Source organism: Gopherus flavomarginatus, chromosome 2 (assembly GCF_025201925.1).
Source record: "Gopherus flavomarginatus isolate rGopFla2 chromosome 2, rGopFla2.mat.asm, whole genome shotgun sequence".
NCBI lineage: Eukaryota > Metazoa > Chordata > Testudines > Testudinidae > Gopherus > Gopherus flavomarginatus.
Window position 1 is genome coordinate 181,084,312 of NC_066618.1, and position 14,567 is coordinate 181,098,878.

At 42.7% G+C, this 14,567-nt stretch overlaps 1 protein-coding gene across 2 annotated transcripts in view; it reads right to left on the minus strand.

The window, feature by feature from the left end:
- BLOC1S5 (biogenesis of lysosomal organelles complex 1 subunit 5) overlaps positions 1 to 14,277 on the minus strand; it is a 37,179-nt gene extending 22,902 nt beyond the window's left edge. The window contains exons 1-3 of one of the 2 annotated variants that reach the window (XM_050940331.1): positions 14,047 to 14,277; positions 12,123 to 12,205; positions 993 to 1,077 (exon numbers count right to left, since the gene is read on the minus strand). In XM_050940331.1, coding sequence (XP_050796288.1) covers positions 993 to 1,077; positions 12,123 to 12,205; positions 14,047 to 14,149 — 271 coding nt within the window. In that variant the 5' untranslated portion in view covers positions 14,150 to 14,277. Of the gene's footprint in view, positions 1 to 947; positions 1,078 to 12,122; positions 12,206 to 14,046 lie in introns of both variants that reach the window. The other variant, XM_050940330.1, reaches the window with a different exon arrangement.
- Between the last annotated feature and the right edge of the window lie 290 nt (positions 14,278 to 14,567).

Consider the following 14,567-nt stretch of genomic DNA (forward strand, 5'->3'; position numbering starts at 1 on the left):
CTAGGAAACTGGCACTGTATCCACATACAAAAATGATCTTTTGTCATAATTACATATCTATATGAGAGAGAGAGAGAGAGAGAGAGAGAGAATGAGAACGCGCACATCTGTATGCAACTTAAACAAGTTGCAAACAAAAAGTGAAATTTTGCTCCATTTTGGCCCTATCCAATTCCTGTTATGTTACTTTAAAGCTCTTCCATCGACTTCAGTGGGAGTTTTCAGACATTAAAAATGCAGCCAAACTTACTGTACAAATGGGGGACAGTGAAGCTTGGTAGATAGAATACTGGAGGAGTGCCCTGAGTTCAATTCCAGGGTCTAACATTGGCCTGCGGGGTTACCATGGGCAAGTCACTTCATCTCTCTGAACCTCCATTTTCCAATCTTTAAAATGGAGATAATGAGCTCCTTTGTAAAACCATACCTTGAGATTTATGGATGAAAAGTGCTCTAAGAGCTTTTAAAAAAAACAAACAAACATACACACAGTGTTGTTTTACAAAGGAGATCATTATCTCCATTTTAAAGATTGAAAAGATGAGGCACAAAAAAGTGACGTGACTTCCTGTGATCATCCCACAGGATGTCAGAGCCTGGTATTGAACTCAGAGCACTGACATTCCAGTCCTGTGTTCTATCTATCAGGCAACACTGCCTCCCATTTACATAGCAGGTTGGGCTGCACCCTTAGTATCTGAAAACTCCCACTTAAAAGTCAGTGGAAAGGCTATAAAGTAACATTAACAGGTACTGGTAACTGGATAAGACCAAAGTTCTGTAAGTCTTTTTTAAAGTTGCACAGAGCTGAGAATTAAACATTTGCATGTTTAAGACTTATTATACAATAGCAATTTTAGCAAGGATCATTTTGAGTTCAAATTATTCCAAATTATTCCTTTTAAAATATTACATAAAAAAAAAAACCACAATGGCTTCTTGCTTACATCTCTTCAACACTTCATTCAGATCGCCATGCATCACCTGCTCACATTTAGGGAGAGTTTGGTCATTTGTCTCATAGATCATGGTGTTTAGGTTTTCAAGAACTCTCACTTCTCGGAGGCCACGTTTTTCCTGTTAGGAAAAGTGAAAAAGGAAAGCTCTTCATGTATTACATACTTCATTAACTCATACTCATATGAAGCTATTTGTAACTATTTAGCTCTAACTGGACTTTTTAAGGTTTGTAATAACATACCACACTGTTCTTAAATAGCTATAATATGCCTCAAACATTTTATTTAGTTGGAGTAAACTACAGCTGGAGACCCCACTAGCTTTAATGTGATGCATACAAAACAAACAGGAATCAAATGGATAGTTAGGTGGCAATCATGGGTTAATATGAAAATCCATTTTGCAGGTATAATGTGGTTCCCAAGTTAACAAACTATTAAGTTTAGCACAGTTCATCACAGTGAATGAGAGAGATCACTGCCACTTAACTCATCACATCTGCTTATTTACCACTGTTATACTACAGATGAAAGAAGCTTTATTAACAAACGTGAAAGTGCCCTTCTTTCTTGTGCAATGTAGCAACACTGCTGTTCCCTGAAACAGATGTTGAAGTTATTTATAACAACATATGATGGATTGAGAAAACATAGTAACTTAGATATCTGAGATTTATAACAAAGGTTGGGTATAACAAGATAAGGGCAAGAGAGCTGAAATCATCACACTTACAGATTTGATTAATAAAAGATTACAGACCAATTAAATGATAATAGTTCTACCTTTTGATAGCTTTCACTTTTAGTTTAGCAATGTGATAATACTGGCAGCGTACATGAACTGACAAAGATCCAGGGCCAAAATCAAGGCAAATAAGATTTTGACACTGAAGTATAGTGGTGAAATCAAAACTAAAGGATAATGTAATGCTAATGACTAAACAGGTGGCATCCCTTCTGAACTCATTGCTGATCAGCAAACCCAGTGCTAATGGGATTTTACTAGTTGAGCTGCCTAGGCTCTACTGCTTAGGCTTTTTAAAATAAAGCTTCAGTAACACCTCACCACTATCGCCTTGTTATTCTGGTGGCGTTTTGCTCTTTTTAATTATGCTTGATCTGCAACACAGGACTATCCCAAGAAATCAAAAATACATAAAGTTATCCTGGACTTTGTTGTAGCTTGGTCTTTACATTTTGGCAGGTAGAGCTGCAAGTAACCATCCCTGTATTGTAATTTGCCAATCACCAGCCTATAAAATAAAGTATAAAACAGCAACTAATAATACTCTTACGTAGTACTTCATAAATGTGGTCAAGCATAATTATTCCCATTTTAAAGATTGGGAAACAGAAATGCAGACAGGTTACATGACTTGCTCTAAGAGTCACAAATAGAAATCAGATTTCCTGATCCTTAGTCCAATATTCACTAGATTACAATCCCTCCAAATATGAAGCTCTTATCAGTGAGGGATGTTAGTGTTCTCACCAAAGGTCACTATTTAGCATATGCCAGTTTATCACTTAAAGAAAACATCCCTCACACCTGAAGCACTAGACCACTCTGCAAAACTAGAGGTAAGTGTCAGCTTTTGAGGAGAAACTCTAAACTAAAGCCATGTTTATACTAGTGAACTTACAGCGGCGCAGCTGTAGCAATGCAGCTGCGCTACTGTAAGCTCACTCATGTAGCCGCTCTATGCTGATGGGAGAGAGCTCTCCTGTTGACATAATTAAACGACCTCAACGAGCAGCAGTAGCTATGTCAGTGGAAAAGCGTCTCCTATTGATACAGCTCTGTCCACATCGGTGCTTATACTGGTGAAACTTATGTCACTCAGGGGTGTTTCTCTTTCCCCCACACCCGAGCGACATAACTTATGCTGCCAACAAAAGAGCTAGTGTAGACACAGCCTACGTCTAAGCCTTACCGCTTTAAGTAAAAGTGAAAGTGTAAACTATCCTTTGCTTTGATAAAAGAAAGGGTGGTTCTTACTAGAAAGATAAGAGTGATGGAAAAAACAGCTTTCCAGCAAGAATTTAAGGATACTTGAAATTAGCACAATGAAACCTTAGATGTAATCCAACACCTATATTAAGTCTGCTTCTGACCAAGCCCTAAGGCTGGAAAGTCTACCCTATCCTTGTAGTCCTTAACTTAAACTGAAGTGATAAATCCTTCGAAGAGCTACACAGGACATTTATGTATTAGAGACAATAGTTAACTTTGGTGAAAAGCAATTTTAAAATGTGTGTATGGAGCAAAGTGGGCTTCTCCTGGCAGGAAAAATGGATATAAATTTATAGATTTGCCTCATCAAACTAGCATGGAGACAAATTAAATACACTTAAAATGGCACCTTGTTTTTCCATCGGAGTATAAAAGTTAAAGGGCATACCACCTCTGTGATGCTGGCAGACCAGGTGCCAGCTCATGCCAAGACCCCTCGGCTTCACTGAACATGGACAAATGCATAGCTGGAAACCAGTCTGCCTCGGCTTTGTTTTAGTATTGCTAAAATAGATATTAGAGTTATAAGAATGTGTTTAGACTTCATGAAATGCTTGCAGAATGCTGCATATATTAATCTTACTTATAATATCTGTATCTTATGTTATAAGGTAATATTTCCATGTTTGCTTTTTAACTATACAAGTTTGCGAAAACTGTAAAACCCCACAGTCAGGGTAGTTTATCACAAGAGGTATCATCTCCTCCCCAACAAAAGAAGGCCAATAGACATCAGACAAGCTATTGTGGAATATCAGTGGACAAAAAAGACTGATTGCCCCTCCACACACACTAGCAAGTGTGTGCATAAACTCTAGTCCCATCAGTTTGAGGTCTATTGGAAGGGGATAATTTTTCTTGCAAGCGATTTTTAATCCCTGTGCTGCTAGGAATTTGGAGAGGGCAATACTTATAAATATAAGAACGGGATCCCCAAGCTGCTTGGCATGGGTTAACCCTAAAGAACATACAGAGCTTGCATATTATAGCAGCTACTGCTGCCCTTTAGAACTGAAAACTGTATCTCATTTGTGAGTATGTTTACCTGCTTTAACTGTTTAAATAATACTCCTGTTGGAATTATGCACCACTGCGCAATGCAGAATTTTGCAGAAAATGTTGTGCACACAGAATTTCTTTTCCCCCACAGAAATGGGCTGCAGTGCTGCTGGTCACCACTAAGAGCCACTGGACCCAACAGAGCCCAGCTCGCACATAGAAGACACTGCCAGGGGAGAGAGAGTTAGAGGGTTCCTGGCAGCTACAGATCCCACATGCCCTGAGGGAAGGAGATGGCAGTGTGCAGGAAGTGCCACACAACGTGGGACTGAGTAATCAGGCTGTTTCTCCCTCTGGATCCCTGGGCTCGTGGGGGGAGGGGGACGGAAGGGCTGCAGGTATCTGGGCAAGGGGAATCCCTGTAGCTGGGCTCTAGGTGTGCGTGCGGGTATCTGGGTTTGGGTGCCCCCATGGCTTGGCTCTGGGAAGAAGGAGGTATGGGTGTCTGGTCCCCCAGCTGGGTTCGGAGGGGATAGAGAAACAGGAACTGGATTGTCATAGGGGGTTGTTTTAATTCTTTACTCCTGACGGAATTTGTGTGTGTCTGTATTGTTACAGACATACTTGCTGACAGGTATTTTGAAATAAATTACCAAAATAATTGAAACTGGCATGATTATGTAGTGTTATTTTGACACACAAAATTTGCAGAATTTAAAAATATCATGCACAGAATTTTTAATTTTTTTGGCGTAGAATTCCCCCAGAACTCATATTTCTTTTTCAATACATCTTTAGTTAATATTATAAGGTTGTCTACACACCTTGTCTTTGATTTGAGATCTGAAGTTCAGTTGACCTGGGGAAAGTGACTGGTCCTTTGGGACTGGGGATCAGTTGGGATTTTTGGTGTAAGGGACTATCTATCACAAAGGCAGGCTTGTGTGGATAGCAAGATAGACTGGACTGCCAAAGGGGACTGTCTGTGACTCTATCTTAAGGCTGTTATAGTGCATAAGAAGTTCACACTTGTTAACTGGTTGGAGAAATCTAATTACAGAACATATACAACCAGTTTAGGGTTTGTGCTCTGATCCTTGACAGTCTCCCCTGAAGGTGGCGCTTATGCTTGAGCTACTCTAGACAGTTTGACAACTTCATTATTTTATTAAACAATGTTTGTAAAAGGAAAAATTGAGCAAAAATATCAAAGAAAGTCTTCATATTATATCAGCCTAATCCGATGTTGATCTTACCCTTTCAATGCCATACTCTTTTCCTTCAAAATCTAGATGTGTGAAAACAATTATTCTTAGAATTAATCTTTTAAAAATACAGAATATTATTTACTTTTGCTGCCATCTTGTGGCAATTATTTTTCACTCATTCAAAACTGAGTTGGCAAAAATTTTCTCCTTCAACAATATATCAACCTTGTTCTTAGTTGGATACAAGTCATCATTCTTTAACTGTTCTCTGACCTTTTGTAAAATATAAAAGATCAACAACAGTGTATTCTGCAAGAAGTTAATCATATTGTTGACATCCATAAAACAAACAAACAAATAAATAACTATATAATATATTAAGCCTGGATTTGTTTTTAAAATCGAACAATCCACAGAAAGTAACAAGTACATTTCCATCATAGAACACTAACAACTAAATTACTTCAAAACATATTTTCTTTTTAAAAATGGAGATAAATTTGATGGCCAGTCAAATTATGACTAAAAGCATTGGTTAGAATATCATAATGCAGGTATCAAGTATCAGAGGGGTAGCCGTGTTAGTCTGGATCTGTAAAAGCAGCAAAGAATCCTGTGGCACCTTATAGACTAACAGACGTTTTGGAGCATGAGCTTTCGTGGGTGAATATGTGGGTTGCATCTGACGAAGTGGGTATTCACCCACGAAAGCTCATGCTCCAAAATGTCTGTCAGTCTATAAGGTGCCACAGGATTCTTTGCTGATAATGCAGGCAGGCTCTGTACCAGTTTCCACACACAATACCTCTGTAAAGCATGTCAGGAATCCTTCATGATGAAAGATTCATAAATATATTCATGCACTGAACCTGCAAACTGCTCCATACAGACAGACCCCTGCACTCATGAAGAGCTCCACTGACACCAGTGGGACTCCACACAGGCACATAGCCCCACCAGGTGCAGAGGTCCTCCCACAAAGATTCATTTGCAAAATAAGTCATAGTATAACCAAGATAATATCACCCACCAATGAAACTAGTAGCTGTTTAAAAACAATGACCAGCACCTGTACAACAGAGTAGGATTGGAAGTAAAGAATACTGTACTTTTTGAAAACTGCAGGGTAAGTTTAGTATGTGTACAGAAAGCCGTTAACCAAGTTGAAATTCTGCCAGGATACTGGGCTAACTCCTTCATCAATATTGAAAGATCTTGCAGCACTTATATCCACAAATGCTCATGTTATTTTTAAGGCTCAACACCTCAGTTCTCATAATGATCCCCATAAAATTATGCTATGAATTAAGGTTGTCATATACTGCATCTTATCTAGCAGCACATTCCCCCATTGAACTAATGACCCAATCAGACCCTGTTTAGCTTGAGATCCAGTAAGACCACAGCGTGAGGTGTTATGCAAAGGTTAGATATAGCACACTCTAGTGCAAAGATATTTTCAAATAGCCATTAGACCAAACGAATAACTAGGTGGATCTAACCAGCACACAAAAGTAGATGCACACGTTAAGAGAACAGCCTTTTATGTGCCAAACACAATTTGATTACTTTCAGTTTGTTTGGGAGTTATGAGCACAAACTACAAGGAAAACTCACTGATTCACTCCCCAACTCCCTCAAAAACTTTTTTTTTTGGGAGGGGGCGAGGAGAGGGTGGCTGATGGAGGAGAAAGAAGATCTAATCCAGGGGTCAGCAACCTGTGGCACGCGAGCCAATTTTTAATGGCATGCGGGGCGGGCTGAGCGCCTCAGCACACCGTCGCTCCGGCACCTTCTGCCGCCAGCTCCTGCCAGCGGGGACCCTTGCCAGTCCCACTCAGCACCCACTGCCAGCCGGGAGGAAGGAACCCCAGGCTAGCAGGGGGCTGAGACTCCAGCTGGCAGGAGCCAGCAGCTGAAACCCCAGAGCGGCAGCGCACTGAGCCGCTCAGCCTGCATCCGCTCTGGGATTCCCGCTGCTGGCCCTTTGCCAGCCAGGGTCCTCCTGCCGCAGCCCCACTCAGCACTCACTGCCAGCCGGGGAGAAGGAACCCCAGGCTGGCAGGGGGCTTAGATCCCAGCTGGCAGGAGCCCGCGGCTGAAACCCCAGAGTGGCAGCAGGCTGAGCCGCTCAGCCTGCATCCACTCTGGGATTCTAGCTGCTGGCCCTTTGCCAGCTAGGGTCCCCCCTGCGGCAGCCCCATTTACCTTGTGCAGGCGCCCTTCCAGACAGGATCGAGGCCTGCCGCCCTGCTCAGCCCTACCGGGGCCAGCTCACTCACGTCAGCTGCCAATCTGGGGTTCCTGTTGCTGACCTCCTGCCAGCCCGGTCTAGATCTCCAGCCTTGCTCAGCCTGCTTTCTGGCCTGGAGTCCCTGCAGGCCACCCTGGGCTCTTCTCCTGGCCTCGAATCACTGCTCTGCAGCCTCACTGCTGTGGCCCACTGTTCCCAGCCTGGGACAGTGAGGGTTGCACACAAGAGAAGAGAGGGTGCAGCTCAGCACCCCCATCTTAAAATTGCTTATCTCAGACCACACTGTGTTTGACCTTGTGCCTGCCTTCTATTGCCATTTTTTTCCCCATTGAGAGCTGAAGGGAACATTTGACAAAATGGCAGCTCCTAAGAAAGTGAAGCTAGATGTCCGATCATTTCAGCCTGCTTGGACAGATACTTTTGGGTTTATTGAAAAGAAGGACCGTGCTATTTGTGCTTTCTGTTATGAAAGTGTTGTTTGTCGCATGTCGCGTTTGATGACATTCTGAAACAAAGCACGAGAAAACTTTTCTTGACGAAGCAGACAAGACTGAATCAATCAAAAAGGCAGTAGCAGCCTATGAGAAGCAAGGTAGTGTTTTTAAAAGCTTAGTGTAAGTAAAAATCAAGCTACAGAAGGAAGTTACAAGATTGCACAGTGCATTGCAAAAAAAAGAAAGCCGTTTACAGGTGGGGAATATATAAAAAGTTTTTCTCAGCAGTTCGGAGATTTTGTTCAATGATTTGCCAAATAAAGATACAATCATATCTAGAATAAAAGAACTCCCCATCTCTGCCAAAACAGTTGAGAGACGCATAAGTGAAATGGCAGAAAACATTAATGAAAAGCAGACGACTGCATTGAAATACACAGCAGTGTTTAGTGTTGCAGTTGATGAGAGTGTGGATATAAACGACGTTCCATGTTTGGCTGTTGTTGCAAGATACTGTGCTTCCGATGAAATCCAAGAGGAACTTTGTTGCCTAAAACCCCTGCACGGCACAACAAAGGGGGAAGATATAGCAGAAAGTTTTGTAAACCATTTTGAAGAACAAGGAGTTGATTTCAGAAAAATATTGTGTGTGACAACAGATGGTGCTCCTGCCATGGTCGGAAAACAGAAGGGATTTATAAAGTTGCTTGAAGATCAAATTGGCCATCCGACAGTCAAATTTCACTGTATCATCCATCAAGAAAACCTGTGTGCTAAAATTTCTAATTCAGAGCTTAATAATGTGATGAATACAGTGGTTCGAATTGTGAATTTCCTTGTTGCTCGATCTGCTTTGACTCAGACAATTTCAAGCACTGCTAGAAGAGATGGACAGTGCTTATAACGACATCCCACTTCACAGCAACATTCGGTGGCTAAGTCGTGGCAAGGTTTTGGTGCGCTTTGTAAACTGTTTTGATGCAATCAAGGCCTTTTTGTCGGAAAAAGAACAAAACTACCCTGAACTGGATGATGACAAATGGCTGTGTGAGCTCATGTTTCTAACTGATATCACTGCTCACTTAAATGAACTCAACTTCTGTCTCCAAGGTGCAGGGCAAACAGTTCTGGATCTTTATGAAGCCTGGAAAGCATCTGCTGTGAAACTAGCAGTTTTTTCCAGGGATATTCAAACTTCTACTTTCCGCTGTTTCCAACTCATAAAAGAGCTATCGACACGTTGCACTGTCAATGTCGATGAGATTGGAAAGTACATGCAAGAACTGGAATCAGAATTTTCTGACAGATTTCAAGATTTCCAGTGCTTTGGCCCAATGCTTTCTTTTCTAATTAAACCTGAAAAGTTCAACAAAAGCGACTTGGATTTATCTGTATTTCAGTGGATGGTTGTTGAAGATTTCAAAATGCAACTCATTCAGTTAAAAAGCTCAGAATTGTGGACATCAAAGTTTGTGGATCTGTGGAGCGCACTTGAAGCCACCAAGAGATCATGAGGCCTCTATTCCGATCTGCTGGACATCTCTGCCAGTGAAATTTAACTGTTTGAAGAAAACTGCTTTTGCAACGCTTTCAGCATTTGGATCCACATACCTGTGTGAACAGGTATTTTCACACATGAAATCTCTGAGCCGGTTAACAAGTGATCACTCAGAAGCCTGTGTGCAGCTTAAAGTATCCAAGTATGTGCCAGACATTGGAAAACTCAGCAAGGAAAAGCAAGGGCAAGGATCACACTAAACTAATAAAATCTGCATTTTAATTTAATTTTAAATAAAGCTTCTGAAACATTTTGAAAACCTTGTTTATTTTACATATAACAGTAGTTTGGTTATATAGTATAGATTATAGCGAGACCATCTAAAAAAACGTAAAAATGCATTACCGGCATGTGAAGCCTTAAATTAGAGTGTATAAATGAAGACTTGGCACACCACTGCTGAAAGGTTGCCGACTCCTGATCTAATCACATTTTTTAAACAGCTACACTACACTCCCAGTTATCGGAATTCCCTTTATCGAAAAATCCTAGTTATCCGAATCCACACGTCCCCCATGTATTCCTATCAATCACAAGCAATACATTCTTAAGGACAGATATACATATCCTTCCGTTTATAGAAAACATGATGTGTAATTCATGCTACACCAATATAACAATGTATCCACTCACACAGGGTTCCATGACACAAAATTGTGTCCAGTTCAAAGCACAGCTCCTGTAACCAGCTGTATCTACAGCTGCATCTCGAGTCAGTGTTCCTCTTCCATCACAGAGCCTCAAAGCCTGGGTCATGGCCCTTCCTAGTAAAAAGTGCGGTGGGGATGTCACTGATGTTGCAATCATCACTGAGGGTAAAGCAAAGCCCAAGTGACTTTTCAGGCTGCCATTCCCAGCTGTTTACTGCCTCCCAGCCTACAGCTAGAACCAGGCTCAAAATAGTACTTCTATTTATCTGAATGCCCAGATATCCAAAAGTTTCATATGTCTCCCAGGAGATTCAGATGAATGTGATAGTACTATATATATTTACTACATACTTTCTGGATCTTAAAAAAAGTTCATTTACAGCATTCAGAGTCAGTATGGATCCACTGCTCTCCTGAAATCTCAGATATTTGCTGCAATACAGAGCCTTGCCATCTACAGCCAACCAGGAGGCTGCAACCATTCCTCTGATGATTCATCCACATCAGTGACTTTGTAACATTAGACTAGATTACTGCACTATACTCCAGCCAAAGCTTTTGAGAGATCTTTGTAATAACAGTGAATGTGTGTGTTTGTAAACGAGCAGTTGTTATATTTTGATCATTTTTAATTGATTGCTTGTATTGATATAGAGTGACCAAGATGCATTGGTGATAAGTGCCAGCGTACATTTCCAAATAAATAAATAAAATATTTGTACTTCACCTATAATACCCTATAGTATACTTGTACATTTGGAGGTGCCTGGAAAATTAAGTTATTTTGTTCTTTATATAGCAACAAATACCATAGATGGAACAAGAGATTGGTCAGCGTTAATGTGGCCGGTGCTAAGCAATTGGCTGATGTCGAAAAGAATGCCAGTGCCAGCGGTTTTGTCAGTGCTGTAGCTCCTGAAGTCGGTCAGAGCTGAGAAACAGGGCTGAGGACCGTAGGTCTGCCCAGTAATGGTCTTTGGACAATTTCTTCGTATCACTATCAGAGGAACTTGGACAGGCCTTGGAGCTATGTCTCCTGTCGAATGATGTTGAGGCAACTGACCTCACAGGAGATTGTGTTCTGACAGGCTGTGCCTCAAAGTTTGAGGAGGGATTCCATTTCTTTTAGTCCTAGCAAGAAAGAGATTACTTTCTCTTCAAGGGATGCGGGGAATGAGGATTGGCAGACAACCTGGCAGAGTATGAGGGCCTCACAGGAGGAGAGTCCGGGCCCAGATCCGATGCAGGTCATAACAATTTCCCCATGAGGAGAAATTTTAACTCAATGTCCCGGTCCTTTCTGGCTCTGGCTGTCAGGCCGTGGCAGTGGGAACAATTTTGTGGGATGTGTCCTTCTCCCAGACAGTGAATACTCTGCAAGTAGCCATCCATTACCAGCAAGATGGCCCACAAGAGACACACCTCTTAAACCCAGGGGGTCCAGGCATAATGGTGAGAGGAAAACACCTTCTCGGTCTGGAAGGGCATGAAGCAAGGAAAAGAAAAAACTAAGCTATGAAATAATTGTAAAGATAAAGTAAAAAGAAAATTTTTTTGTTTTTTTTAAGATAGAAGAAAGGAGAATGAGAAGAAAATACTAACTACAACTAACAGATTAGGCACTATCTATTGAGGGAACAGGAAAAGTGGGCTCGGCTGCAGATTCCATCCAAGACCGAAGGCGGTAGAGAAGGAACTGGGGGCAGCTGGACTGCACAGCTCTCTCTATATGTCCTGCTCACAGTGTGAGAGCAGGGAGATATGCATGTGCAGTTTGACAGGCACTGCTGATGAAGATTGCTGATCCCAGGTGCAGGGGCTGCTGCCGCACCTACAAGTGGAGCACCCATAGAGACATCACTCAAAGTAGTAGTATACATCTATTCTGGGCAGGAAATGCATGTCAAACACGATTTTCAAAGAAGGTGCTAAAAAACTGTTTCAAATCTCAGTGTATACATATAACAGGCCACTGGTAATATAAAAGCACGCTAAATGAAGTTTCATAATTATACTAGTTCTTCTCTTTTAAAACAAAATACTTACTTCAAATTCTTTAATAAAGTAACGTATTTCTCCTTGAATAACTGGCCTGTGATCCAGCAGTCGGGAATGAATTTCTCCAATGTCTAGAAGAGTAATGAAATCCAAAGTTTTAATTTTCTAAAGACACAATCCATACTAGGTAAAAAACAACACAGTGAAGCACTGAATATTTCAAAAGGAGGAAAAGTAAAAAAAACACCATTATCCAACGGACAAGCAAGCTAATACAAAATTTCAACTAATGCTATGATAGTATCAGATGTTTTTTCTGGCTAATTCAACAAACCCACCATCTTAAAACAAATGCCACAAAAAAATTATATTCTGCCATCCCAGACCTTCCTGGCTGCTACGAGGGTGCATGAGGGGGTTCCATTCCCCCACCTATCATCCGCTACTGGAGGCCTCATCCCCAAAGAACAGCTGCAGTATTTGTCTTTGCTGCTCCATATAACTGACAAGAAGCAGAGTAGAGTGAAACTAACTTGATTCTTGTCAGTTTCCACTCCGCAACAGTTTGGGAAAGCTGTAAGCATCAGTGAAAGCACATCCACAACTCTAGAAGACTGTACTACATCAGTTTAGAGCTAGTCTGGAAGGTTTTCTTCGCAACTATAATGCCTATAAATATATTTTTCTTAAATGAAACCCTAGATTCAGCAGTTAATGGAACTCACCTACAAAAACTTCCTATCTGCCACAGATAAGTAGATTATTTTATGTTTGAGAAAATGGAAAAGATGGACAAAGTTCGCAACAAATACAGAGTGTATGGTAAAATGCTAAAGAGTATCACTGAATGACTCATGTAAGTTCAGATACTTTAATATATAAATTGAAGCAGGACAAAAAACAGAATAGTGGACAGCATGGTAGAGGAAGGCAAAAGAAGTGGCTTCCAAAGAGAAATTGAAAGGAGAGGAGCAAGGATCCCTAAATCAAAATTTTGAAGATATGGGTGCTTAAAGTTAGGGGTCTAAATAAGTGGCTCAATTTTCCAATGTGTAGAGCTCCCAAGATTCTAATTGACTTACTCAAAGCAAATGTGAGTGTCCAGCACTTCTGAAAATCAGAATTACTATTAAGAGGTTTAAAGCTAAAGTTAGACACCTAAATCTGAAAATGTGGGCCTCACAGAAACATCATGTCATTTCAGGTGGTGAAAGCAATGCAAGAAAAGGCATGAAGGTGAGATCAGACACAGATCAGGCCATCCATCACAGCGGTTTTGCTACCAAGCATGAAGCAGGTCTATGAATTGTTAGCATTTGAGCTGCAGAAGATACAAAGAAAATGAAAAGGCAGCAATGCCAGCCAGTGATTAACAATGCTATCCTTGATAGGACAACCTCAGAAGTGGAGAGTGACACCAGAAGGAAGAGATAGAAAACAAGTGTTATACAAAAAATTAAATAATCAAAACTGCCGTCCCAGATTACACTGCTATCAGAGGTAGGCCACAGGACTAGATGGCCACCAATCAAGTATGAGCTAATTCAGAGGAAGGTACAGGAAACGCTGTACTGAAAAGTTAGGTAATGACTTGTCCATAAGGGAAGTTTCTGCCTAACACCAGGCGATTAGCACCGGCTTTCTGGCTTGAAACTCGAGTGTAGACACGGCTGTTAAATACGTGCACCTCCTCCCCTCTGTAATGCCATCACGGGTGCGCTTTAGCCGCACATCTCTGACCCTTCCCTCGATCTTGCTGAGCTCTCAGCCTCGAGCCACAAGCTCCCGGGGCGAACTGTGCTACAGGGGAGGGAGAGCCTCTCGCGCCGCCAGTGTCCGAGGCGCTACGAGGGGGGGGCTCGGACACCGCCCCTCGCGCTCGCCCAGCGGCCGTTGCGCGGCGCTCAGCGGTCCCGGGCGGGAGACACAGACAGGCGGAGACACCAGGGGCGGGGCCAGGCCCCCTCCTTACCCTTGATAATGGGGTGGGCCGGCAGCCCCACCGAGTCCCGTTTCCTGCCGGCGGGGAGCGGGGATCCCGCAGCTTTCCCCGGGGTGCCGGGGCCGCTGCTCATGGTGCCGCACTTCCAGCTCCGGCCGCAGCGGGGCGGCGACCACCGAGCTACCACATGCGCGCGCCGCGGATACACGGCTTGGCAGGGGCACGAAGCCCGCCCTGAGACGTCACGGCGGTGTTACGTAGCTCTCCGCAGCCCGATAGCTTCTGCCTCCTTCCCAACGCCTCGGTATGACGTCACTTGGCTGCGCCGAACTCTGGGCTCAGAACTTAAACCCGGGTCGTCCTTCGTTTGGGTGAATGACTCGCGCTGCCGCCATGGCAACCGTGGCCGCCCTGCTGGATTCGGCAGAGCCGCGGAGAGTACACGCCCCCGCTACTGTGACGGTGGCAGCACCCCAGCGGCTAAGCTGGGCCCTGTCCGCCACACGCACATTGCGTAGGCCCCGCCCTCGCTGCATCCCACCACGGGGGGT